Source organism: Natator depressus, chromosome 2 (genome assembly GCF_965152275.1).
Source record: "Natator depressus isolate rNatDep1 chromosome 2, rNatDep2.hap1, whole genome shotgun sequence".
Classification (NCBI taxonomy): Eukaryota; Metazoa; Chordata; order Testudines; family Cheloniidae; genus Natator; species Natator depressus.
Window position 1 is genome coordinate 107,377,627 of NC_134235.1, and position 26,295 is coordinate 107,403,921.

Consider the following 26,295-nt stretch of genomic DNA (forward strand, 5'->3'; position numbering starts at 1 on the left):
GGCCTCTCCTTTTGTCCCTCCAGACCCACGAACATGATACAATTCTGCAGTGACCTAAAATCCTACTTTTGACGTCTCTGACTCAAAGAATATTTCTAACACACCTCTGTAGCTTGCATCCGATGAAGTGGGCCGTAGCCCATGAAAGCTTATGCTCAAATAAATGTGCTAGTCTCTAAGGTGCCACAAGTACTCCTGTTCTTTTTGCTAAAGTTCAAGGACATTTGAATGGAAAGTTTTGATTCAGGCAGTTTTCTCCACTTATAATTTCTACTTCTGTCCTTTCTCTAGTTTTTGATGTTTCTGGTCATTTGAAAGCCACTAACTGCAGGTGTGCAATAAGGTCTTGGCCATTTAACTACGTGAATCAGTACTGCAGGGTCCTTGGGAACGTCTTTGTCAGTCTCTCCTAGGCGATGTGCCGTCCCTCTGCTGCTGATTTCAACACTAGGTGTGCAGTTTTCAGATAAATTGGAGACAACGTGCTAATGGCTGAGTTAACTGTGCCACATACCAGTACTCCGCAATGAGAAGAGCATCAGAAGATGGAAAAGGGAAAGAAACCCAAAAGGGCAACAGCAATCTTTGAAGGGCCAGTGAAGAAAGGATAGAGCAGTAAGGGGGAAGGGACTACGCCACAGCCAGTCGGTGTGGGGAAAGTGTAAAAAGAAATCCAGCACCATGTAGGCCTTGAGGCCCTGGTATCCCCCAAGGCTAAAATCTGATTCCGTTCAGATCTGAGAGCTAAGAAACGAAGGGAAATCTGGCCTATAACATGGGCCCTGTACCGTCAGAAATACCCGTAAGTGTCTGTTTCAGCTTGTAGCACCACAGCGTAGGGGAAATGAATATCGCCTCCTGGCCAGGCTAACCCACCTAACCCCCCACCCCCAGCACTGGAGGGGCCGCAGGTGCCGGCGTCGCTTCCCGGAGCGAGCCGCTGGTGGGAGATTGACTCTCCCGGACAGGGCTGCGCCGCCGGGGCCGGGCCGAGGGGAGCCGCGGCCTGAGCAGAGCCCGCCCGGGGGCCGCGCGGGGCGGGGGGTCTCGGTGTTAGCGGCGGGGTCTCGGCTCCCCGCTGGATCCGCCGGGCGGGCCTCAGGCGCGGGCGGGGGCTGTTCTGGGCCGGGCCCGGCTCCTCCCTTCCCACCCCGCCCAGGCGGCGGCGGCGGCTCCAGGGGTGGGACGTGCCGCCCTCCACGCAGCAGCGGCCGTAGCTGGGCCCTGACGCCAGCCGCTGCCGCCTGCCCCGCCGCTGCGGCCTCCGACCGGGCGCTGCTGCGGAGGTGGGTACCCGCCCCGGGCCGGGGCCGCGGGAAACCTGCCGGGGGACGCGGGGCGGGGGGGAATTGGGGGCTCTCCCCTCACGGGCCTGTCAGGGGCTGTGCGGGGCGGGGGGCTGATAACCCCGCACCCGCACGGGCCGGCCTCGCCTTGGCGGGGGGAGCCGGGCTGGGACGCCTGGCTCTCACAGCCTGAGCCCCCGCTGGCGGAGCGCCACCCTGCCTGGCTACACCCGCATCCTGAGCCGCCCCCCGCCTCGCTCCCCAAGGCTGCCACCTGTTAAACCGGGGTGGGTCGCTGGGAGCCCCCCCCCGCCCCCCAGCGTGAGCCTCGATTGACTGAGCTAAGTGTGGGTCGGGTGCCAGGGCAGTAGCAGGCTGGTTGGTGAGTCTGTGTTGCCTCGCCACTAGGGATAAGAGTGCCCCACCGGCTGGGTGTGGGTTACACTGACACATACTAAGGGCTTGCCTGTCCCTGGTATTGCTTGACTTATACCCCGTGCAGCTTTCATTACACTGGGTATAATTCAAGTCATACAAAAATTGTGTGAAGACCAGCCCTAGCACATTTGAAAATCCGGGCCTAGAAAGGGCAAGTTGTATCTTCAAAGAAACCTAGGGTTTGAGAGGTCATCTAGTTCATCTCCCCCCTCCCCTCCCCTCCCCCCATGCTGAGGGAGGGGATGAACTAAATGGCCTGGGGCAGAGCCAGGGGTTGAGCAGTGAGCACCCCCTGGGCACATTGGAAAGTTGGTGCCTGTAGCTCCAGCCCTGGAGTCAGTGCCTATACAAGGAGCCGCATGTGGCTCTGTAGCCACAGGTTGGCCACTCCTGTTCCAGAGCTTTGCTCTTACAGTTAGCAAGTTTTTCCTAATATCCAGCCTGAATCTCCCTCACTGCAAACTAAACTGATTACTTTTGTCCGACCATTTGTGGGCATGGAGAACAACTGATAGCTGTCCTCTCTGTAACAACCTCTTACATATTTGAAGACTTCCCTCTCAGCCTTGTTTTCTAGATTAGACATGGTCTGGTCAGGGATGTAGATCCCTAGTGACCTCAGCATCACCCTTGAATCCTTGAGGGAGTGGGGCACTTCATCCAACTTGTTGGATGTCCTCTCTAGTCAGATGCACCTGCTATGCAATATATATTGGATGCCTGCAATCAAGAGGCACGCTGTGTGGTAAAGCTAATGGCCATGGGCCATCTGATGGGTTCATAGCCACCTGCAGTACCATCTGATACTTTGATGTTTTTTCTTAGCTCTTATACAAATTCCATCAGAAATTTAGAGATGTATGGGCTTATCCTTTCCCATGTCAAAAATTTGTATTCAGCAAAAAGGGCCTTGTTGTTTGTGATACAGAATTGGAGGGAGGCAGATGAATATGCCTTATGCCTGAAAAGATCCAGTTCTTGGAGTCCTTATTTTTCAGCATACCCTTGGTAGATCAGGTCTTTTCTTGGACCTCGGACACAACCAGAGACTCTGGGGCTGGATGAGTGTAAAAATTTTTGAAGTTTTTGATAAATATTTTTCTACTTGTTTTGAAGTAGGGGGAAGTGAGCCTTAAGGTGTTAGCTGGTTAGGGTCACCCCATACATTTACAAAACAAATACCTATTCTCCTAGTCTAGACAGACCCCTGGCATATAATGTGGGCAGGATATGTTGTGTTTAACCCAGGCTCCCGCTCAGGCTGAACACAACAAGCTAGCACATTTTTAAAGTGCTAAACTGTGTCTTCATTTCTACACTAGGTGCAAAATTACATTTAAATTGTTAACGCTGACATTTTTCTAGTCTAGAAAAGAACAAGTGAAGGTTTTCCCCATATTTATCCCAATGTGACCCTTTAAATAAGACTTCCCTTTGTCTGTCTCTCATTCCTGCCACAAACTATTGCCTCAGTGAGATTCTAACCTGAGATCCTGCAAATTGTTACATGAATGCAAACATCCATAGATCAGGTCTGTGAACGCAGGTCCACCCACACATTTATCATTGCAGGAGTTAGGCCCTACATGTTTCTGTTTGACATACTGTTGTTGTCTTTGATTTGTTTCAGTGTGTAACAAAGTAATATACATGCTAGAGTGTGCTCTCAGCAGTACAGTTGCTTGTCTAAGCTGTATTAATGTTTTTAACGTGTCTGATAGACAACATTATTATGCTGTGATGCCAGTAATGAAATCATGATCTTTGTAAAGTGCAATAAACTCTCTGCATTAGTATAATCTTAGTATGTATGTTCTGTCATCAATATCAGATGGTTAAAATTGGTTTAAATATTTTTATATAGAATATTCTTTCAATATAATAATGAGAAAATGATGAGGTAATATAAGGGAAATAATCACTAGTTTTGTGTGTGGTTTTTACCTCCTACAGTTTCAAAATATAGGGGGAGCTTCTTCTTTTGATTGGGATGTAAGAACATCTGAGTCAGTGGAAAGTACTGTGGATTTTAAATATCCAGGAAGATTCTATTTAAGGAAAAAAATATGCTGATTGTAGTGAATATAAATATGAAGGCTGTTTTTTTTATTATTATTATTACTTCCCTCCATTTTTGTATAGTTTCTCTATGTTTTTGTGGATTGTATGAGATTTATCTTTTTAAAATACTTTAAATTCCATTTACCACTAAAGAGGAAATGAACTTATAAATGCCGTATATACTCGTTCATAAGCTGAATATTTTTGGTAAAAAAGTGACGCATCAAAGAGCGGGGGTCGACTTATAAACGGGTCTACACCAAAATTTGATGATTTTAAACTCTGTGAAATCATTGAATTGAATATCTAATACATTGTCATTTTGTTTACCTGGAGCGTCTGCAGGCATGGAGCCCCTCAGTTCCCAGTGGCTGCGGTTTGCTGTTCCCAGCCAATGGGAGCTGCGGGAAGTGGCGCACCACTTCCCGCAGCTCCCATTGGCTGGGAACGGCAAACTGCGCCACTGGGAACTGAGGGGCTCCACACCTGCAGACGCTCCAGGTAAAAAAACGTCCCAACCCGCTAGTGGCTTTCCCTGATGGGCTAGGAGCCAATTTTTGCCAACCCCTGAAATATGGGGTCGGCTTATGAAAGGGTCATAAAGTTTTTACTATTTTTACCTATCCATCTTGAGGGGTCGGCTTATAGACGAATGGGCTAATGAACGGGTATATACCAATAACACTTTCCAATATGTTCATTCTTTATAAATGTTACATATATAAGGAAAATTAGAATACCAAGGTGAAAAGGATAGAGCAGCTGTACTGTGCTGAGAGGTAATTGGATCTAACACGCTAAACACCAGGATTGAAATCTGTATTATGGGTTTGGCTGAATGGTCTTAGCCCATTGGCCCACTAAGCACTTGGTCACCCTTACCCTGTCTGAGGGTCTCATCAGCCTTGTCATAAGGGGACACAATTCCCAGTGAAATCAGTGTAAGTTGTAATAGTTTACTCCAGTTGTGAATTTTCCCCAGTGTATGTTTTACCATCTGTAAAGGGGGAATAAATCACAGAATTAGTTAATGGTTGTATGAAGTATTACAAATTAAAAGCCCTGTATATGCTAAGGATTACTGAGTCTGCACAGTTTCGCATTTTTGTTTATTAAACCCATGAGACCATACTGTATGTTTTCAATACAAGGACTCAAGGGTCACAGCAGAGTGGAAAGTATTAATTCATTTTATGGGGGGAAATATTAACTGGCTATTCCACCTTGAGTTCAAGTAAGATTTTGACGTCTGTGTTTCATACTGGGGAAAAAACCTGGAAAAAATATAGGTATTTCAGTACTTTCTCTGCAAGAAGAGGATTGGCAGTCCTTTAAATCTTTTATGTTATGTTTTACCATATTATTTGATTGCTCTGTAAGTTTGAAATACTGTAGTTGTGAATTTTGCCCATAAGCAATACTTGGGCAAACGGGGTGAAGGATGAAATAGTAAATACTGTACCTAATTTTTTTGTGACACAGAAAAGAGAGTATTTAAGAGTATATTCGCTGTATATCTTTGCCACATAAACATGTATTCATATAACTTTTCATTTGATCTCTCTTTTCAGATTAAGAACTATAAAGTGATCCTGATGAGTCTCTTCCAGTTTACCAGTAGAAGGCTGGTTTCGCAAGCATATTGTGGACTTAAGCCACCTCCTTCCAAGAAACAAAGGATTTGCTTAGAAATGGCTCGCCCTAATTCAAGTGAGATAAATTCATTCCTGTGCTATGTATTTTTTTCTTTCTATACTCCAGACAAATATTCTGTCAATTATTTTTCTGTCTTCCTTGCTTCCTGAGTTTTGAGTATGTTAAAGTTAAGCAGCATTGTTGTAGACACACGGTACTGAACAACATAAATGTTCCAAACTTGAGAGAGTATATTATATAAACATACTATATAATACTTGCACATGTTTCCTTGTTTTAAAGATTGCAAGGTCCAAACCACCAGTCTCCTTTGCTGAATCACTTTTGGCTCTGTGATTGTAGAATCAGTTCTCTGCCTTATCCCTTTGTAAAGTTATGGGAAATTAATGTGTTTGCCTGTTCCTTGTATTTCTATAACTTTTTAATCCTAATTTTTGCAAACAGGTCAAATTAGTCATCATGTGGATGGAAGCTAGAAGTTTAAAAAATGTTTTTGTTGTTTAAGTGCAAGAAAATCCTATGGAAAATGTAATAAATGGTATGTTTTTAAACTTGAATTCAAATGACTGAAAAGATTAAAAAAAAAAAAATCCTTCTAGGCTTTGACCTAGCATGAGAAATTTCAGCCTCCAAGGTAACCTGTTACAAGTGCCTGATAATGAATATTTAGAATGGAAATGCAGTTTCAACATTAAATACAGCATCACTACAGTGAAGCTGTAATAATCAGGAGGAGAATGATGATTTAATAAAAGCTTTGTGCCTCGCCTATCAGCTTGATTTGAACTTGCCCGGGCTTTGATAATAGCAATCTATATTTTAATTTGAAAGTGAGATTCTTGGAGAGACAAGTATTTAAATGGAAAAGTGTGGCTGTGAAGCTTTGGGGTTTTGGGTTTTTTTTAAATGGATGAAAGTCACCTTCCTTGCAATCAAGCTGAATGATTGCCAAGTTCCTGACATAGTTAGGGGTCAAAATGGCTATTCCTGTTAACACTTTTTATAATGTCAATATTTATAAAATAAGCAATATATTTGTGTCACTTTATATTTTTGTGTATATATTTAGATTTGTCTTCCATATTCAAACAGAATAAAATTCACTCCTCTGCTTCTGCACTGCAGGCTTTCTGCAGGAATTGAGGTAGTGAAACCACTCCCACCAACTCACAGATAGGGTACTGGGTAATGCTACAGCTGTTCAAATCCAGGTGATAATCTACATGAAAATCTTTCTTCAAAAGAGTTAGTTTAACTTGAATACAACAAGCAACATCTTTTAAATCATGGATTCTCAAACTTCATTGCACTGCGACCCAATTTTCTGACAACAAAAATTGCTACATGACCTCAGGACGGGGGACCCAAGCCTGAGCCTGTCCACGCTCCACGGCCCAGGATGTGGGGGCCAAAGCCTGAGCCCCACCGCCCCATGTGGTGGGGGCCAAAACTGACACCCAAGGGCTCCAGCTGTGGGCAGGAGACCTGTAACCTAAGCTCCGCCACCCACCGCTGAAGCCCTCAGGTTTCAGCCATGTGTGGTGGGGCTTGGGCTTCAGCTTTGGCCACAGGTCTCAGCAATTGTAAGCCAGCCCTGGCAACCCCACTAAAACAGGGTCATGACCCACTTTGGGGTCCTGACCCACGGTTTGAGAACCACTGTTTTAGATTGTAATTGTAAAATACAAACAGTATCGAAGGTCCACCTCCACAGTCACATTGTAGGAGGGATGTGGTCTGGTTTGGGCTGTGTGACTTTGGGAAGGGCACTTCACATCTGTCAATTTAAAGGGATTCTGTTGACATACAAATTGTATTTCTTTCTGAAAATATCTTGTTTGCTATAGTTCAAAGCAACATCTAAGATGACTATAATTTAATGAGATTAGAGATGCAAATATTTTTGTTTTTCAGCTTGTGCATTTGATAGCCCCTTTGTGTATTAATTTAATTCTTTGCCCTTTATAATCAGTCACTTTTCCAAGCAACTTGTGTGGATTTTTCACACATTACTGGGAAAATGATTGATAAATGTAAATGCAAACCAAAAATTGACAAGGTGACTCAGAGGCAAATGTCGTACCTTAAACTATTTTCAATTAATGTTTTTTACACTAACTAGATTTTAATTTGTGTCTTCCTTTTAATTAGCATAATGTATGAAGAATTTTAAGATGGTTGTATCCCAGGTCAGGGTAACTACATCTGTATTTCCCCTCAGTGGTCCAACAAGGGCACCCACTCTCCAGCTTCCCAGCCATTGTCTTTCTGGGTGGAGACCCGCATCTCTTTCCCTTCTGACTTGGGTATTTCCAGGCTGCACAGTTCCCTGCCTTCACTGTGTTATTCCCAGCACAGACAGGTTGCCAGAGGACACCGGCTTGCTTTCTCATCAGCGATGGTTAACAGGTGTAATTGCTGTAGTTATAAAGTACCACACAGCACTTCCCATGCAAGCCTATTTTATTCTTACAATAAAAAATACTAAAACCAATAAAAAAAAAAAAACCCTACATGCATGCTAATAAGCTTACCAGCCATTATCCCAACCCTAACACTGGCAATGGGAGGAGGAGTCCTTCAGCCTTCCCTCCTCCCCCTGATTTCCTCTGTGATCACAAGATTATTACAGCCATAGTTCAGAACTAGCACCTGGTCTTATGGGGCCTCAGTAGTCCCAGTCCTTTCAACCCTAACCTAAGGATTGGGGGCTTCCATGGAAGCCCTTAGACCAGGGGTTCCCAAACTTGGTTCGCGGCTTGTTCAGGGTAAGCCCCCGGCAGGGGCTTTGTTTACCTGAGACACTTTGTTTACCTGAGCGTCCGCAGGTGGAGCTGCGGAAAGTGGTGGCCCAACCACTTGGTTGAAAGGGGTTTATATATAACTAGAAATTACAGCATTTCAGAATTATTATTGTATCCCTGGTAATTCCAGCATAGGAACTTTTGTTTAAAGCCTCAGTCTTCCAAACATTTAACATGTGTACTTAACTTCATGCACATGAGTAGTCCTCTTGCAGTTAGTAGGGCTACTTCTGTGCATAAGTGTTTACAAGATCAGGGTTTAAAATGGTTTCTCATAGATAACACTTCTAATTTTGATGTATAGAACATCAGGAAAGAATAGATATTCTAAAATTAAATGTGTGGCAGTTTTGCCCAACAGCCACATTGTGCTTGTATGCCCATTGCTAAATATCTGAGTGATTAAATGGTCTCTATTTAAAAATGAAACAAATCTGGTGGATCAATTATTGTTAATTTTTTCCATTATATTTAGATATGGCTGATTTTCGAGAAGTGTTTGCCAAAGCAAAGCATATAGCCATTATTACAGGGGCTGGTGTTAGCGCCGAGAGTGGTGTTCCTACCTTCAGAGGCTCAGGGGGCTACTGGAGAAAATGGCAAGCTCAGGTATGTAGTTGGGCCAGACATTTGATGAGTGACTGTTATTCCTTTAATTCAGATGTGCCATTGCAATGAGTCAGAAGCAGCTAGCTATTTTAAAGGGTTGCAGTGCTCCCACAGTGCTTCAGTAGTGATAAAATGTTCTCTGCTTGCCATCGCTGCCTCTTCTTTTCATGCTCCACTGTGGTAGCCTCATGCAGCTGCAACTTCTTCTTTTTGCTGGTCAGCACAACAGTCTTAGCTGTCTTGGAGACACTTAGGGGTCCTCCTTGCTGTTTCCCTGCTTGCTTTTTTCCTCCAGGACACCTCTCCCTTTCTGAATTAGACAAATTGAAAAAAACAAGGATGAAGGACAGAATTGAGTACATTTTTTTTGTTTATTTGATTGCTTGTAACACTTTCTAAAGCTTGAAAATGTCTTGTCTTGATGGTTTTGTCTGTCACACTCTGACAACTTCCTACTGCAACCTGCTGTCTGTGCTCCTTCTGTGGCTCAAAATTAACTTGATTTAATGTTCCCTTTCTTATATTTGCACTGCCATAATAATCAATTTTATGTGTGTGTGTTTAAGATAATGCTCATGAAAGATTTAATTCTTTTGGAAACTAGAGCAGCTGTGTAGTTATCCAGTTACTGGCATGATAAAGGTGCACCTATATTTCTTTCAGTAATTGTGCATTTAAATACACTATATTTATGTAAATGTTTTTTTATATGAGAACTTTGACATATTAATGTTCAATCTTTATGTAGCACTGCAAGTATATAGTTCAGATGGATTTATTTGAATGAGCTTTCTCCCCCTATCTTTTAAACAAGAAAACTGAATGCAAAACGCGTATTAATGCAGAATTATGGCTGAGATTTTATAGACACACAGGAGACAAAGTATTAGTTGCTGCCAGAATGAAAGCCTATTATTTGGCTATATTATACGTAAATTAAGGCCGAATTGAAATGACCAATAGCACAAAATATATCATGCAAAGGTGCATAGTTTTATGGCTACTTTAGTGCATATAAAATATTAATTATTATGTTTCTCTTAATTTCCTTGTATTGTCTTTGTACTCTCAAGAGGAGGCTTGGTTGGGCAGTGTAGAATGAGTTCTGTGTGCACAGTGTAAAAGGAGAGAATTCTGGATAATATTACAGTAAAATTATATGCAACTTTCAATGGCATTTCTTCATTGCATAAAATACAGTATTTATAGATCCATAATTATAAGGCCAGAAGGAACAGTTATGATCATCTAGTCGGGCCTCCTGTATAACACTGACTTATCATGCCCCTATAGAATAAGAAGGACTGATTCTGGCTATTGACTTGTATTCTTGTTAGATATAGCTGGTTACAAATACTCTGATGTTGTTATCTTGTCATTTAGATAATAAGTAGGGCTGTTGATTAATTGCAGTTAACTCACGTGATTAACTCAAAAATAATTGCGATTAATCACAGTTTTAATCACACTGTTAAACAATAGAATAACAATTGATATTTATTAAATATTTTGGATGTTTTCTTCATTTTCATATATATTCTGTGTTGTAATTGAAATCAAAGTGTATATTACTTTTGATTACAAATATTTGCACTGTAAAAATGATAAACAAAAGAAATAGTATTTTTCAGTTCACCGCATACAGCTGCTGTAGTGCAATCTTTGTCGTGAAAGTGCAACTTACAAATGTAGAATTTTTTTGTTACATAACTGCACTCAAAAACAAAACAGTGTAAAACTTCAGAACCTACAAGTCCACTCAGTCCTACTTCTTGTTCAGCCAATTGCTAGGACAAACAAATTTGTTTACATTTACGGGAGATAATGCTGCCCTCTTCTTATTTACAGTGTCACCAGAAGCTGAGAACCGGCATTTGCATGGCACTTTTGTGGCCAGCATTGCAAGGTATTTACGTGCCAGATGTGCTGAACATTCATATGTCCCTTCATGCTTCGACCACCATTCCAGAGGACATGCTTCGATGCTGATGACACTTGTTAAAAAAAAAAATGCGTTAATTAAATTTGAGACTGAACTCCTTGGGGGAGAATTGTATGCCCCCTGCTCTGTTTTACCTGCATTCTGCCACATATTTCATGTTATAGCAGTCTTGGATGATGACCCGGAAAATGTTGTTCATTTTAAGAACACTTTCACTGCAGATTTCACAAAATGCAAAGAAGGTACTAATGTGAGCTTTCTGACGATAGCTACAGCACTCGGTCCAGGTTTTAAGAATCTGAAGTGCCTTCCAAAATCTGAGAGGGATGAAGTGTGGAGCATGCTTTCAGAAGTCTTAAAAGGGCAACACTCAATACAAAAACTACAGAACCCGAACCACCGAAAAAAGAAAATCAATCTTCTGGTGGTGGCATCTGACTCAGATAGTGAAAATGAACGTGTGTCAGTCCGTACTGCTTTGGATTGTTATTGAGCAGAACCCATCATCAGCATGGATGCATGTCACCTGGCATGGTGGTTGAAGCATGAAGGGACATATGATCTTTAGTACATCTGGCACATAAATATCTTGTGACGCCAGCTACAACAGTGCCATGAGAAGGACTTTTCTCACTTTCAGGTGACATTGTAAACAAGAAGCGGGTAGCATTATCTCCTGTAAATGTAAACAAACGGAGCGATTGGCTGAACAAGAAGTAGGACTGAGTAGACTTGCAGGCTCTAAAATTTTACATTGTTTTATTATTGAATGCAGTTTTTTGTACATAATTCTACATTTGTAAGATCAACTTTCATGATAGAGATTGCACTACAGTACTTGTATGAGGTGAATTGAAAAATACTATTTTTTTACAGTGCAAATACTTTTAATCAAAAATAAATATAAAGTGAGGACTGTACACTTTGTATTCTGTGTTGTAATTTAAATCAATAAATGTGAAAATGTAGAAAACATCCAAAACTATTTAAATACATGGTATTCTATAATTGTTTAATAGTGCGATTAATAGCACAGTTAACAATGCGATTACTTTTTTTAATTGCGCAACATCCCTAATAACTTGTGACTGTATCTACTATCAGGTGTAGTTGTTTTGCTCTTATTACTAATGAATGAATGAATGGTTTTTTTTGTTTGTTTGTTTTTTTTTCAGGAATTAGCTACCCCAGAAGCCTTTGCAAGGAACTCCTCCCGTGTGTGGGAATTTTATCATTACCGCCGGGAACTGATGTTGAGTAAACAACCAAATCCAGCACATGTTGCCATTGCAGAGTGTGAAGCCAGACTGAGCAAACAGGGAAGGAGTGTTGTGGTCATTACTCAGAACATCGATGAGCTCCACAGAAAGGCGGGCACAAAACACCTCTTAGAAATTCATGGTTAGTATTAATGCATGCATACGCTAGAATTGCTCAGAAGATGCGGGGGAGAGTTTCTACTGAAATATTTTGAAGTGAAGTTAAAAACTTCAAGTGAAAACCAAAAACATTTTTATTCAGAAATGCCACGTGCCCAGTGGCCCAGAGCCACGTGGTCCAGTTGTCCTTTATGGGTCTGGCTCCTGGCCAGATTACATCTCCCATTACACATTGTGCCAAGGCCTCCCATGATGCACTGTAGCTGCTCAGGAAGAGGGGACACTAGGGAGCAGCATGGAAGATGTAGTCTGGGATGGGTGCACTATCGCTCACAAGAGGTGCTGTGGTGGCATTTCCAAATAAAATTTTTGGTTTTCAGGTGTTCGAGTTTTAGATTAAAAGTCAACATTTTCCAGGGAAAGCAGACACTTTTTCACATAAACAGTTGTTTTGTTGAAAACCCAGTTTCTGTCAAGCACTTGAGATGGAAAATTTTGACCAGTCTTAATGCATGTGTAACGCCGACAGACCCTGGTCGTCGGCAGGCAGGATGAAACCTGGGACCTCTGGAGCTTAGTGTATGAGCCTCTGCTATGTGAGCTAAAAGCCAACTGGCTGTTAGCTAAGGCTGTAAAGCAGACTCATTTAACTCTCTCTAAGTGGTCTCGGTGCCACTAGATGGGACAGAACACCACACCCAAGGAGGTGTGTGGGTTACACATGCACTTACTCTGACCAGCTATTGCTGAACTTGTCATCACCTGCTGTCTCTTCCCTTTGTTGTTTTTCATTTTGTTTTTTATACGGACGATGGCACTGGAACTGTCTCTCTCTTAATATTTTCTCCTTGCATGTCTCAGATCCACTTGGATGAATATACTCATACAATAGAACTTAGCTCATTTATCCTAAAGGGTAGGAATTACAAATTACTGAGTTTTCCAGTTTGCGAGCAGGGATAATACATCACAAAGTATTTTGTTCACTTATTCTGATAAGTGTAGTTTAATTTTGATTATACTTCATTTTTTCAAAATATACTACAGTATATTACAAAGTCTTAGTAATGTCAGGCCTCACTGTATCATTTGCTGTTAATTATTTGAGAAGTCGGAGGTACCTTTTTTGAGCATTTTTTGTGCAAATTACAAAGTGTGTGTTTTAACACAGTTCTCCTGTACTCCGAGGGAAATGCTACAATCATAAGTCATCCTTCTTAGCCAGATTGCAAACAATTCCCATTTTTTTTGTAAAATTATTTTTTTCAGCAACACTGTGTTGTAGTCATCTAGATGTCATGAGATAAACCAGAGTATAAGACACAGTCTACTAGAGGGACCATTTCTCCGGTTCAGCATGGCAGTTTCTATTAAACTTGTGCTCCTGCCTTTGGTGTATCCTGGCTTTGTGAATAAATATGCTATTGGCTTCTTTGACTGCCAATCAAAAATGTTTTATGTACATGCTTTATAATAAACTAATTCACAGTGCTGCCAAGCTGGAATTTCTTAGTTCTGTGTTCCTGTAACTTAAACTGACCACAAGATATATTCTCCAATGTCAAATAAGGGAACACTTGGGATGGATATAACTGTTTGCATGCGTAACCACATCTGAAAGTCATTGTTTGATATTAAAATCTGGAATTGCTGCTTTGTGCATTTCAGGTAGCTTATTCAAAACCCGATGCACCAGCTGTGGAAATGTGGCAAAGAATTACAAGAGTCCAATATGTCCAGCTTTGGCTGGGAAAGGGTAATATATTGTGAAACCCATACTTTCTCTTTTTCAGTTTGCTACTTATTTATTATCTTAAACAGGGTAGATATTTTCAGAGCGGGGCTGGGTTTTAGCCAGGTGTCCCCCATTTACCTCAGTGGGAATTGTGTTTAAAGCTCACATGATGCTTTGAAAACATAGGATATATTGTTTCATTAATTCTAACTTTATTTACTGAGAACTGGGAAGATGTCGGGCCACTGAAACAGCTCACTGCTAAAGTGCACACGGGGCTTAGCCATGTTTTTCCAAGTTTTTTAAGTAATGATCATACTTACAGGAAGTTAGCAGAATAAGTTCATTAAAAATAACCCACTAGATGGTGATACATTAAATGGTTCTAGCAGAGACTAACCTAGATCCAGTTACGTATTATATATTTAGGATTATATTTTATATTACTCATTAAGGTTTTTTTTTAATATCTTCATTTACCTATTGTGACACCAAGGCCCATTTGTGGTTCACTACTATGTGTCAGCAACTCTTGTCAGGCCTGACATACTCACGACACCTACCACACTGGTAAAATTCAGAACTGGGAATGTATTTGGGGTCACCTTGCTGGTTGTAACCAAGGCTGATGGAAGCCAGAGTGGGGTTGGGGTCAGAGCTGCTGAACCAGGGCTGTTTAACACACAGACACTCAGGGTGTGACCTGCATGCTTGTAGGCAGGCTGGGAGCTACAGCAGCAAAACATTGTAAGGCACCCAGGATTGCAGGGCAAGTGGTGACAGGCCCTTCCTGTTCTGGATTGCCACTGAATGCAGTGACACCTACACAAAAGGAAAAATGAAAGATGTTTAACAACAAAGGCTCTGGGAAGTTCCAAAACCAACAAGCTGTATTTAAAAGATCAGTTAAGATTTCTGAGTGACAAATCAAATACAATTTTCTGTCAAATACAAATTATATCAATAATGAGCACTTTAATGACACATCAGTTATTTCAAAGGTGAGGCCACAGAATGTCATACATTTGGCTATTAAACTACAGCTACACCCTTATTCTCAAACAGCAATAGGCACTTTATTTCTTTTTCTGATATATTAACTAATATCCCCATACACCAATATTCCTTGAAATATTTAGATATCAAAATCAAAAATACATTAAAATTCCCCCAGCAATCCATGTCTCTCAGTTATCATTGATGTGATGAAATATATACTTTGTTTAAAAAATGTTGTGGAAGGTGTAGTGTAACCTTCACGATGTCCTTACCTATTTTTTATTTGCTTTTGAGTACTTCAGTTTTGTAAATGATGTGATATATGGGTACATTGCTGTCACTTAGCAACCTTGACTGGATTTGAAGCAAAGTTTTCTGGTTTTGGAAACTTTTAATGTTGGACTCTAGGAAATGAAACATTGGTTCTGTGCATGAGATTGTGACTAGATGAACTAAACTGTTATGTACTATTTCTCCTTTCCTCACTTTTCCCTTTTTAAAATCTTTGCCACTCTGTCACCAAAACCAAAAGTTTAGAAGTTTTGGAGGCTGCTGAAAACCTGTTTTAGGAAGTGATAACTCAGGAACGCTTTGTCCAAATCACTTCACATTTAGTAGAAAGCATCTATCCCCACCCCCGTCGTAATCTGACAGTTTTTAGACTCCTATTCCTTTGTTGCAGATTTTGGAGATAGGAGAAAAATCAGGCTTGTAGTAAAAGCTTGATTATAGCCTTAACTTTGGAATGGCTTTGGTGCTCCATAATATCACAAGATATAAAGGTAGTATATGAAAAATTGTTTATCCTAAAACTTACACAAAATTATATATCCGTTCCATTAGAACAAACATTTCAGATGGTCTGGAACCATCAAGTTGAGTGGTTACTATCCTATGTTACTATATGAACTTGTTACCCTTATCCCCTTCTCTTCCTCCCCACCTTTCTACCGTTTGTTACGCTCACTTGTTACATCTTGTCTTAAATTAGATAGTAAGCAATTCTATACAGGGACTGTCTTTCTATAGGTATGTCTACAATGCATGCTTCTTCTGGTGGAGTGTGGAATACATACACTATGCTCCCTCCTAGTATGGGTATAAATAGCAATGTAAACCATGAGGCACTGCTTAGGTGAGTAAAGTAAAGACCCACCTGAACCCTGTACCCTACACAGCTCTCTACTCACCGAAGTAGTGCCTCCGATGTCTACACTGTTATTTTCAGCTGTATAGTGTCCTGCAGTTGCTTCCCCCACTGCTGGAGTCTTTCCCTGCCACAGGGACCTGCCAGAGCCTTTTCCTGCCACAGAGAGAGACTTTGGCAGCAGGGAAAGGCTCTGGCATGGAGGAAGCAGTGGGGAAAGGCTCTGGCAGCTCCCCCACAGCCAGAGCCTTTCACTGACCAGTGTAGCTACACACTACAGTGTGGATGCAATCTGCTTTTCACTATGGCATGTAGTTACACATTCCATATGTGCTGTGGCCTCTATATTTTTACAGAACCTTGCAATCTGATCGTTCTCAGGGACTTACGTGTTACAGTAGTACAAATAATAAATAACAATTTGCATGTAGCCCTCAGAAAAACTTCAGGTATAAATGATGGTAAATCTGACTTCAGTCATTAAACAAGTAATATCCTTTTAGATCTCCGAAAGAGAAGAGCTGCTTCAAGTTAAAGACCAGGTTTACACTGAGAGCGGTTTGCTACCGTATAATATAGCAGCAAAATGCTCTTTGTGTGAACATAGTTTATGCTGGCAAAGTTGTGCTTTTGCTGGTACAGCTTATTCCAGCTGTGCTGAATGAAATAAACTATACCAGTAAAAGTGCAGTTTTTCTAGTATAACGGTGCCTGTGCTAAGGGCCTTGTGCCGGCACAGCTACGTCAGTCAGGAATCACACTTCTTCACACCGCTGACCAACATAGCTATGCCCTTTGTAGTGCATACCTAGCCAAAGATGACCTGCAAAGGGAAGATTGGATTTGTGCCCCTTTTTGCTGCTTTGATATATAAAGAAGATCTAAAAATCTTTTTTTTTTTTTTTTTTTTTTAACTTTCATAATATTAAGAATATCAAATCTGGTCTCTCTGACTTTGCTTGATGGCATGTGGTGGTGGGGAAAAATGAAGAGAGAATTTTGGAACTTTCTCACCTCTTGATTGAAAGCATGGAGGCATTAGATCCAACGGTGTCTTTTCTTCCAATTGCATTAGGCCTGGTCTACACACACAATTTGTATTGGTATAACTATTTTGGTTAGATCTGTGATTTTTTTGTTTTGTTTTTTATTTAACCAGTTACAGTTATGCTGCTACAGTTCTGAGGGAGGACACAATTATATTAGTGGGGATGCACTTACACCAGTACAGCTTATTCCCCTTCCTGTACAGGAGTAAGCTATACTGGTAATAACTGTAACCACGCTAGGAGTGTTGTACCAATATAACTGTATACCAATATAGTTAAAGTGCTATACATTTTGTGTGTAGGGAAAAAACTTAATTAAATAGGCATGGGAAAAAAAAACAGAATTTTAAATGGTCTGACTAAAAATCACATTTCCCCTCAATATCAGGTTTCACTTCCTTGGTATCTGTGTAGTGATACTCTTGCCCTGTCTGTGGTCATATAGAGTTGTTCCAGGTGGACAAGTCTTGAATTTCTCGTATGTGAAAAAATCAAGAAAAAGGTTTTTTTAAGGAAGAAAAAGCCCTTCCCAGAACTTTTTACATTAGAGAGAAGCAAAAAAAGGGCACACGTGCATTCCCCCCCAGCCCCTTTGTCGTGCTCCACATAAATGGAAACCACCTTTTTTTGTGCCTCACACCTGAGCCCTATTATTGTTCTTGCCATTCTAAAACCAATTATGAGCCTGGTTTGCTGACTTTAGTGTTGTAGTAGATATATTTATTTTCTACGGCTACTAAACCACCTTGATTTGAGAGAGTACTCTGGAGAAATACATTTTACTTGTAATAGCATTTTGTTTGGTACTTAAAATGTTTTTTTATTTTGTGACTTCAGTGCTCCAGACCCTGAAATAGAAGATGCTAGGATTCCAGTTGAAAATCTTCCTCGGTGAGTGTTGACTTTCATCTCTTTTCACCACACCAACATGATCCCCCTCAAATTTCACAAGTACTTTGAAAGGATGCCTCCTCAAATGAATTAATTAATATTATTTACATAGCATCAGAAGAACGTGAAAGCAGTGTACAAAATGAGAAAGACAGAACAAGTCTACACTATAGACATATATCAGTATAACTGTCACTCAGGGGAAAAATCCACACCCCTAAGTGACGTACGTATACCGAGCTAACCCCCGGGATAGACAGTGCTGTGTTGGCCAGAGAGCTTCTTCCGTTGACATAGCTACTGCCTCTTGCAAAGGTGGATTAACTATATGCTCATGGGAGAAGCTCTGCCCTCAGCATAGGAGTGTCTTCACTTAAGCTCTTCAGTGGTGCAGCTGCTCCAGTGCTGCGTTTTAAGTGCCAAACATAGTGCCAAACATCTTAATTTTATATATAACATTACAAGAAATAATTGACAAAGGAAATATGGAGTAGGGGTGTGACGTTCCCCTGGTGATCTGCTAGGTCACGCCAATCCTCGACTCTGGGAGTCAGTCTTACCCTGCTCTGCTGTGAGAACCCCCACTCCTGGGCTGTTCACGCACAGCCTCTGGCATGTAAGCTGCTCCCAGCTACATGAGTGAGCACTTTTGGTCAGCCACTGCTTGGATTGTCCGACCGAATGACACTAGCCAATGTCTCCAGTCCCAGACACAACCCTAGGAAGCTTATATGAGTTTGTCAATTTAACAAAGAAATTGATATGTTTCAGGCTTGTTATCCCAAGGGGAGCCTCTGACACACTTCAAACCAAACGCACTGCTTCAGGTAGAATAAACAAACAAATTTATTAACTACAAAAGATAGACTTATAATCACTTAATCTAAGCACAAGAAGTCAGATTTGGTCAAATGAAATAAAAGAAAAACACATTCTAAGCTGATCTTAACACTTTCAGTACCCTTACAAACTTAGATGTGTCTCACCACAGGCTGGCTGGTTGCCCTTCAGCCAGGCTCTCCCCTTTGATCAGCGCTTCAGTCACTTGGTGGTGGTGTCTGGAGATGAACAAGAGAGCGCATGGCAAATGTCTCTCCCTTTTATCATGTTCTTTCTTCCCTCTTGGCTTTGCGCCCCACCCCCCCTTTTTCAGGGTCAGGTGAACATTACCTCATCGTAGTCCCAAACTGACCAAGGGAAGAGGGGTGACTCATTCGAGAGTCCAACAGATCCTTTGTCTCTGTCTAGGCCAGTGTCCTTTGTTCCTGTGAGGCTGGGCTGGGTTTGTCCCATACATGCCCTGATGAGGTGTGAACTGCCCCTCTGCTCCTGGAGAGTTTTGCCTGGGCCTCTGCTACTGGAGAGTTTTTGCCTGGGCTTGTTTTAAGCCATGAGGACACATTTTCAGCCTCAAACTATATACATGAAATGGCAACCTATAAAACAATGCTCAGTGCATCATGAGCCTTCCGAAGACACCCGACATGACAAACTTTGCATTGGATACCACACAATCATATTATAAGGATGAACATGGGGGTGCAGGGTGTTTCCCCGAGGTACAGAGCATCACAAGGGGTTAGAGTGAAGAAAAATAGATTGCTTGTTTATCTGTGTATGCCTCTGGTAAAGACAAGGCTAAATGAATAGATTGTTTAGCAAGTGGGAAATTGAACAGTGGTAGCAAGCAGCCAAGTACTACAGGATAATCTGCTGTTTATTCAGTAGCTAGCACTCTTTCCTCTGAGGCAGTATCTAATACTATGCTTGGAGTTGTCTGCTGCAAGGTATCTTGTGATCATTAAAAATCCCATGGCAGTTTTTGTGGCAGTAAATGATTTACCTCAACTTTTTGCACTAGACTATACTATTTTTCATTTCATGCATTAGACTGTTGGGTAGCATTGCTCAATCTTGTTAAACAGCTTCTGTACTTCACCCAGAGATATAGTTGCACTGTATAATAGAGGAAGCTCTCCCTGTATCCTGTAGTTAAGAGGATGTGGTCCAAATGGAGTGGAGAAGTTTAAATCCCCAGTTGTTCAACTGACTGCGTACAAACATACCCCCTTTGATGTCTGCCAGCACAAAATTAATTTTGTAAAGTACTATAGAGTCCTTTGGAATCAGAGATTTGATGTCTTAGCTTCAGCTGTAATGTGAAACATTATTTTTATATTATCATACCTAAGGCTGCGAGTCTTTCACGGAAGTCACAGATTCTGTGACTTTCTCAGACCTCCGTAACTTCTGCAGCGGCTGGTGCAGCTGATTCCAGAGCCACCCGAGCAGCTGGGGTGGCCCTAGGGGCCAGCCGCACCGGCTACTGGTCGGGCAGCCCCAGGCAGATGGTCCCAGTACAGCAGCAGTGGAGCCCCAAGCTGCACCCCCAAACAGCAGTGGCGTGGGGCCCCAGGCAATTGCCCTGCTTGCCACCCCCTAATGTCATCCCTGGCTTTTATATGCAGACAACCAATTATTGTGGCAGAGCTGGGCCGTGGAGTTTTTATAGCATGTTTGGGGGGCCTCAAAAAGAAAAAGATTGAGAACCCCTGCTGTAGCGCATCAGCAGCCACAGGAGCGCTTCCCCCACTCAGCCCACCCCCAGCACCTTAGTTTTAGTTAGGGGTATTTTTAGTAAAAGTCAAGGACAGGTCACAGGCCCTGACTTTTTGGTTCTTGCCCGTGACTTGTCTGTGACTTTTATAAAAATACCCGTGACTAAATCATAGCCTTAATCATGCCTAGATTGAACATATTGTTGTCCTAAGTGTGGTCTAACATACCTGTTGCAATTGAAATAGGTCTGTCTTAAACATTTTTAACAAATCAGTCCAAGGCTCAAAATCACTTTGAATGTTCCATCTCCTTCTATTGTTGTAACTTTTCACAGGTGTGAAGAGCAAGGCTGCAATGGCCTCCTCCGTCCCCATGTTGTGTGGTTTGGAGAAACTCTGAATTCAGACATTCTTACAGAGGTTGAAAATGAACTTGAGATCTGTGACCTCTGTTTGGTGGTAAGGAATGCTTTGGTTTCCATTTAGTCAAGCAAACTGAAATTAAGAAATCACATCTCTCAGATATGGGAAATGTAGATACAGCCATGAGACAGTTTCAGTGAAACGTAATACATTAAAATAAAGTCTCACTCTGTTAAGGTAGCATTAAGTTTGATGATTTAAACATACCAGTGAAGAATTTCTGAGTCGAAGTAAATTCAGCAGTGCTAACTTGGCCACATAGCACATACTATCTATATTAAAGTTATACATTAGCTGCATATGCAGTAGTTGAAAGTACTTGTGCAATATGGCCAACCTAATATTGGTTAACTTTTCAATTTCTTAAACAGTGGAACCTTTAAAAAAAAAAAATCACACTTTTGACCTTTTTTTGGTCTTTTGTTTAATATAACTGTTTAGGAAGTTGTAAAAGCTAACAAATCATTTTTTAAAATATATTTATTTTGTTTTAATTTTGTATCAGACAGAACTTTTATAGATGGTCAGTTTAATATAGCCAATCAGTTTCCCCTGTTTGCATGGTTTTTCATTTTGCTAAAAGGGGGGAGACAAATATTTCAAAACATAGGAAAATATATTCTGTAAAATCCCATAAATTGGTAGGAAGGAAAAGGGACAGGTGTTGAACCTGAAACTACTTTTAGCTTTAATTGAATGTGTCCCTAACAATGTGCTTAAGGTTACTTTAACATTTAATTTATACTAAATGAGGAAGAAAAGAGAAGAAGCATCTTTGCAATGATAGCACAATATATGCTGGTAGTTGAGTGACAGCTTTCCTCGAAGTTGCCTCTTCCACCATACATTATTCTTTCAAGTGCAACTTCATCTTTTGCTTTTTAATATATTCAGTGTTTTACATGTTCAGATTAGGGCTGTCGATTAATCGCAATTAACTCATGTGATTAACTAAAAAAAATTAATTGTGATTAAAAAAATTATTCACGATAATCACAGTTTTAATCACACTGTTAAACAATAGAATACCAACTGAAATTTATTAAATATTTTGGATGTTTTTCTACATTTTCATATATATTGTATTCTGTGTTGTAATTGAAATCAGTGTACGTTGTTTTTTATTACAAATATTTGCACTGTAAAAATGATAAAAGAAATAGTATTTTTCATTTCACCTCATACAATCTATCATGAAAGTTGATCTTACAAATGTAGACTAAGGTACAAAAAAACTGCATTCAAAAATAAAACAATGTAAAATTTTAGAGCCTCCAAGTGCACTCAGTCCTACCTCTTGTTCAGCTAATCGCTCAGACAAACAAGTATGTTTACATTTGCAGGAGATAATGCTGCCCTCTTCTTATTTACAATATCACCTGAAGGTGAGAACAGCCATTTGCATGGCACTTTTATAGCCGGAATTGCAAGGTATGTACGTGCCAAGATATGGTAACGTTCGTATGCCCCTTCATGCTTCCGCCACCATTCCAGAGGACATGCTTACCTGGTGATCATGATGCTCATTAAAAAAAAATAATGCTTTAATGAAATTTGTGACTCAACTCCTTGGGGGAGAATTATATATCCCCTGCTCTGTTTTACCTGCATTCTGCCATATATTTCATATTATAGCAGTCTCGCATGATGACTCAGCACATGTTGTTCATTTTAAGAGCACTTTCACTGCAGATTTCACAGAATGCAAAGAAGGTACCAATGTGAGCTTTCTAAAGATAGCTATAGCACTTGACCCAAGGTTTAAGAATCTGAAGTGCCTTCCAAAATCTGAGAGGGATGAGGTGTGGAGCATGCTTTCAGAAGTCTTAAAAGAGCAACACACCAATGCGGAAACTACAGAACCCAAACCATCAAAAAAGAAAATTAACCTTTGCTGGTGGCATCTGACTCAAATAATGAAAATGAACATGCGTCGGTCCGCACTCCTTTGGATTGTTATTGAGCAGAACCCGCCATCAGCATAGACGCATGTCCCCTGGAATGGTTGTTGAAGCATGAAGGGATATATGAATCTTTAGCGCATCTGGCACGTAAATATCTTGTGATGCCGTCTACAACAGTGCCATGAGAACGCCTGTTCTCAGTTACAGGTGACATTATAAACAAGAAGCGGGCAGCATTATCTCCTGTAAATGTAAACAAACCTGTTTTGTCTGAGCGATTGGCTAAACAAAAAGTAAGACTGGGTGGACTTGCAGGCTCTAAAATTTTACATTGTTTTATTTTTGAATGCAGGTTGGTTTTTTTCACATAATTTTACATTTGTAAGATCAATTTGTATGACAAAGAGATTACACTACAGTACTTGTACTAGGTGAATTGAAAAATACTATTTTTGTTTTTTACAGTGCAAATACTTGTAATCAAACATAAAGTGAGCACCGTGCACTTTGTATTGTGTGTTGTAATTGAAATCAATATATTTGAAAACGTAGAAAGCATCCAAACTATTTAAATAAATGGTGTTCTATTATTAAATATTAATCTCCACAATACCTCTGAAAGGTAGGTGGGCAGCTACTTTACCTAATATTTTTAAACTTGCTTTACGTTGTGTTCTGTTAGGATTTCCCTTATTTATTCCCTTGTCAGTGGCCCCACTTCTGAGTGATTTTTTTCTTTTCCCTCCTCCTCAACCACATATGATTGAAAATGGCTTATTTTGTAACCGGTCACCACTATACCACTGTCAACTAGAAGGGCTGAAGAGAAAACTTGGGTGCTGTTTTTACTCCCTTCCAGTCCGAGGAGCACTGCATCAGACCTCTTATCCCTCAGATTTTGGCAGGTTGCAGTAATCAGGCCATATCAATACTTGTAGACTTGTATTGTAGGGTTGAACATGCATTAGATGTTTTAGCAAAGCTGTAGGTCAAGAGTCTCTCAGGATGTCTGAAGGTACTGGATTCTTTTTTTTAAATGTTGGTCTGATGCTGTTTTTTTTTTCCCTGCAGGTGGGAACCTCTTCTGTGGTGTATCCTGCCGCTATGTTTGCTCCTCAAGTATCTGCCAGAGGAGTGCCAGTTGCAGAATTTAACATGCAAGCCACCCCGGCTACAAATAGGTTCAGGTAAAACTACTCACATTTTAGGTAGAAGGGGGAAGCAATGTTAACTTAAATGATTTCTTATGTTGTCCTGATAAAACTTAATGCTCTTAAGTGTCTAGAACAGTGGTGTCCAAACTTTTCCTGTTCTGCCCTCTTACTAGTAATGGAGTCTGTCCATGTCCCCCTGTTCCATTACTGCACAGCCAAGGCTTCATCAACAGAGGAGCTTGGGCTGACAGTGGAGCTGGGGAGGAGCTGGGGCTAGAGGTGGCTCTGGCCTGAGGGTGGAGAGCGGGTGAGGGCAGAGCTGGGTTGAGGGTCAGAGCAGGGCGCGGAGTGGAGCTGGGACTGGAGCTGGTCTCAAGGTGGAGCAGAGTTGTGGCTGGGGGCCAAGTGGAGCTGGTCTGGGGGCACAGTGAGCGCTGGGTGGTGCTACCTCCCTGGCCCCTGTGGGGGCTGGCCCAGGCCCTGCCATGTGCCCCCCTAAAACGTTCTGCCATGACCCTCAAGGGGGGTGCTCCCACCATTTGGGGACCACTGGTCTAGAAAATGTTAGACAATGACGTTTCCCAGCTCTTTGTTTACTATTTTTTCAAAATCTGTCTAAACTTTATAAAAAGAAAAGGAGTACTTGGGGCACCTTAGAGACTAACCAATTTATTTGAGCATGAGCTTTCGTGAGCTACAGCTCACTTCATCGGATCCGAATTTTTGCGAATACAGACTAACACGGCTGTTACTCTGAAACCTAAACTTTATAGAGAAGGGGGTCCGAAGAGTTTATAATTCTCTATCAGATTGTATTAAACTCTCCTGTTTTGTTTTTCAGTGTTTCAGTTTAACTGCCAATTTATTGAAAATACAAAAACTAAAATGTGACATCTATAGGATTTCAGTCAAATGACTTCTCTACCCTGTTGAATGATTTGCTGCTTAAACAGCTATTACAACAGGTGCTGCTTGCTCCGGTGTCTGTGTAGGAAAAATTACCCTTTTAAGATGACTAGACAACCTGCAGAAACTGGATTAAGGGAAGCATATAAGGGGCAAACATGCTGTGGTGGTAATTTGTATTATAACTGGCTTTCATCATCTTTTTTTTCTCCTAACCATTCCAATTTCTGTTTCAGATTTCATTTCCCAGGTCCCTGTGGTACCACCCTGCCTCCAGCGCTTGCTCGCCATGAAACTGAAATAATCTCATGAGCATTCATCTGAGGGAGGGGAAATAATTAAATTGCTAAGAATATCAGGCAGTACACATAAGGTGAACTGGATTGTTGTAGAAGAAACCCTAAGTGTTGTAAGGAGACTAGATCTGTGGATGAAACTAATCAAAGAAATCCTGATTCTTAGTTACACTGATGGCAGTGATAGGGTTGGGAACAGGGGAAAATACCGGACTTCGGAATTTTTAAAAAGGTCATGTTTCTGTCCGACTAAAATCTTTTCTGTCAAAGGAAAACAAAAACAATTAAAAATGACTCCAAAATTGACTGGCTAGAATAGGATGATGGTGTTCTATTAGATGAATCTGAACTCCACAACGACTTCATTGTAAACCAATTGGAGGCTTATGGATCTTTGACCTTTTTTATGAGAGGTGAAATTTCTGAAAGGGATGTTGTGTGAAAAGAGGGAAAGTAACTTTTTATGGGGCTAACACTTAGGCACTTTGAAAAGAAATAAACACCCTAAAACCTTCGAGAGTCGTGGGAACGTTCACTCCAGGGGGAGCTTGGGGCTTGCGGTGCCGCACTTCCTGAGCGTGACATGGATGGAAGCGCGGTGCCTATGGGAGGACCAGTTCCAGCCTAGCCGCTTTACCAGCTGCACCGGGGAGCTGCATGGTCTTCGTGTTATTTCCCTTGCTTAAGCACATGTTACCTTGTTATGGGATGTGAGATTAAAGGAGTGTTTCTGTCGCCTGTGGTTGCTTTTTACTGCGGAGCGGGGGTTTGAGTCTGGCTTTGCCTAAATTAATGCGGGCTTTGGCGGGGGTGTGTCATGCTCTCCTTGCGCACGAGCCGCGGGGCCCCCGCTAGCAGCGCTACTGCAGCCTGCCTCGGCGCTGGGAGCAGATCGGGCTGGGGGAGGGGCCGGGGCACAGGGCCGCGCGGGTTGCCGGGAGCGCGGCTCGGGGCACGTGGGGCAGCGCCGAATGAGGAAGCGGCTCTCGGGCTGCATCTCGCCGCGCGCTCGCCTCGCTCCACGGGCTCAGGGCGCCCGCCATCAATTACAGAGCGCG

At 41.5% G+C, this 26,295-nt stretch overlaps 1 protein-coding gene across 1 annotated transcript; it reads left to right on the plus strand.

Moving 5' to 3' along the window:
* The first annotated feature begins 1,157 nt into the window (after window positions 1–1,157).
* Window positions 1,158–25,969, plus strand: SIRT5 (sirtuin 5). Its single transcript, XM_074944807.1, has 9 exons — window positions 1,158–1,286; window positions 5,357–5,495; window positions 8,721–8,854; window positions 11,972–12,197; window positions 13,844–13,931; window positions 17,943–17,996; window positions 20,890–21,013; window positions 23,953–24,068; window positions 25,178–25,969. The coding sequence occupies exons 2-9, from the start codon at window positions 5,381–5,383 to the stop codon at window positions 25,251–25,253; spliced, it is 933 nt and encodes a 310-aa protein (XP_074800908.1). The 5' UTR covers window positions 1,158–1,286; window positions 5,357–5,380; the 3' UTR covers window positions 25,254–25,969.
* Window positions 25,970–26,295: the final 326 nt, after the last annotated feature.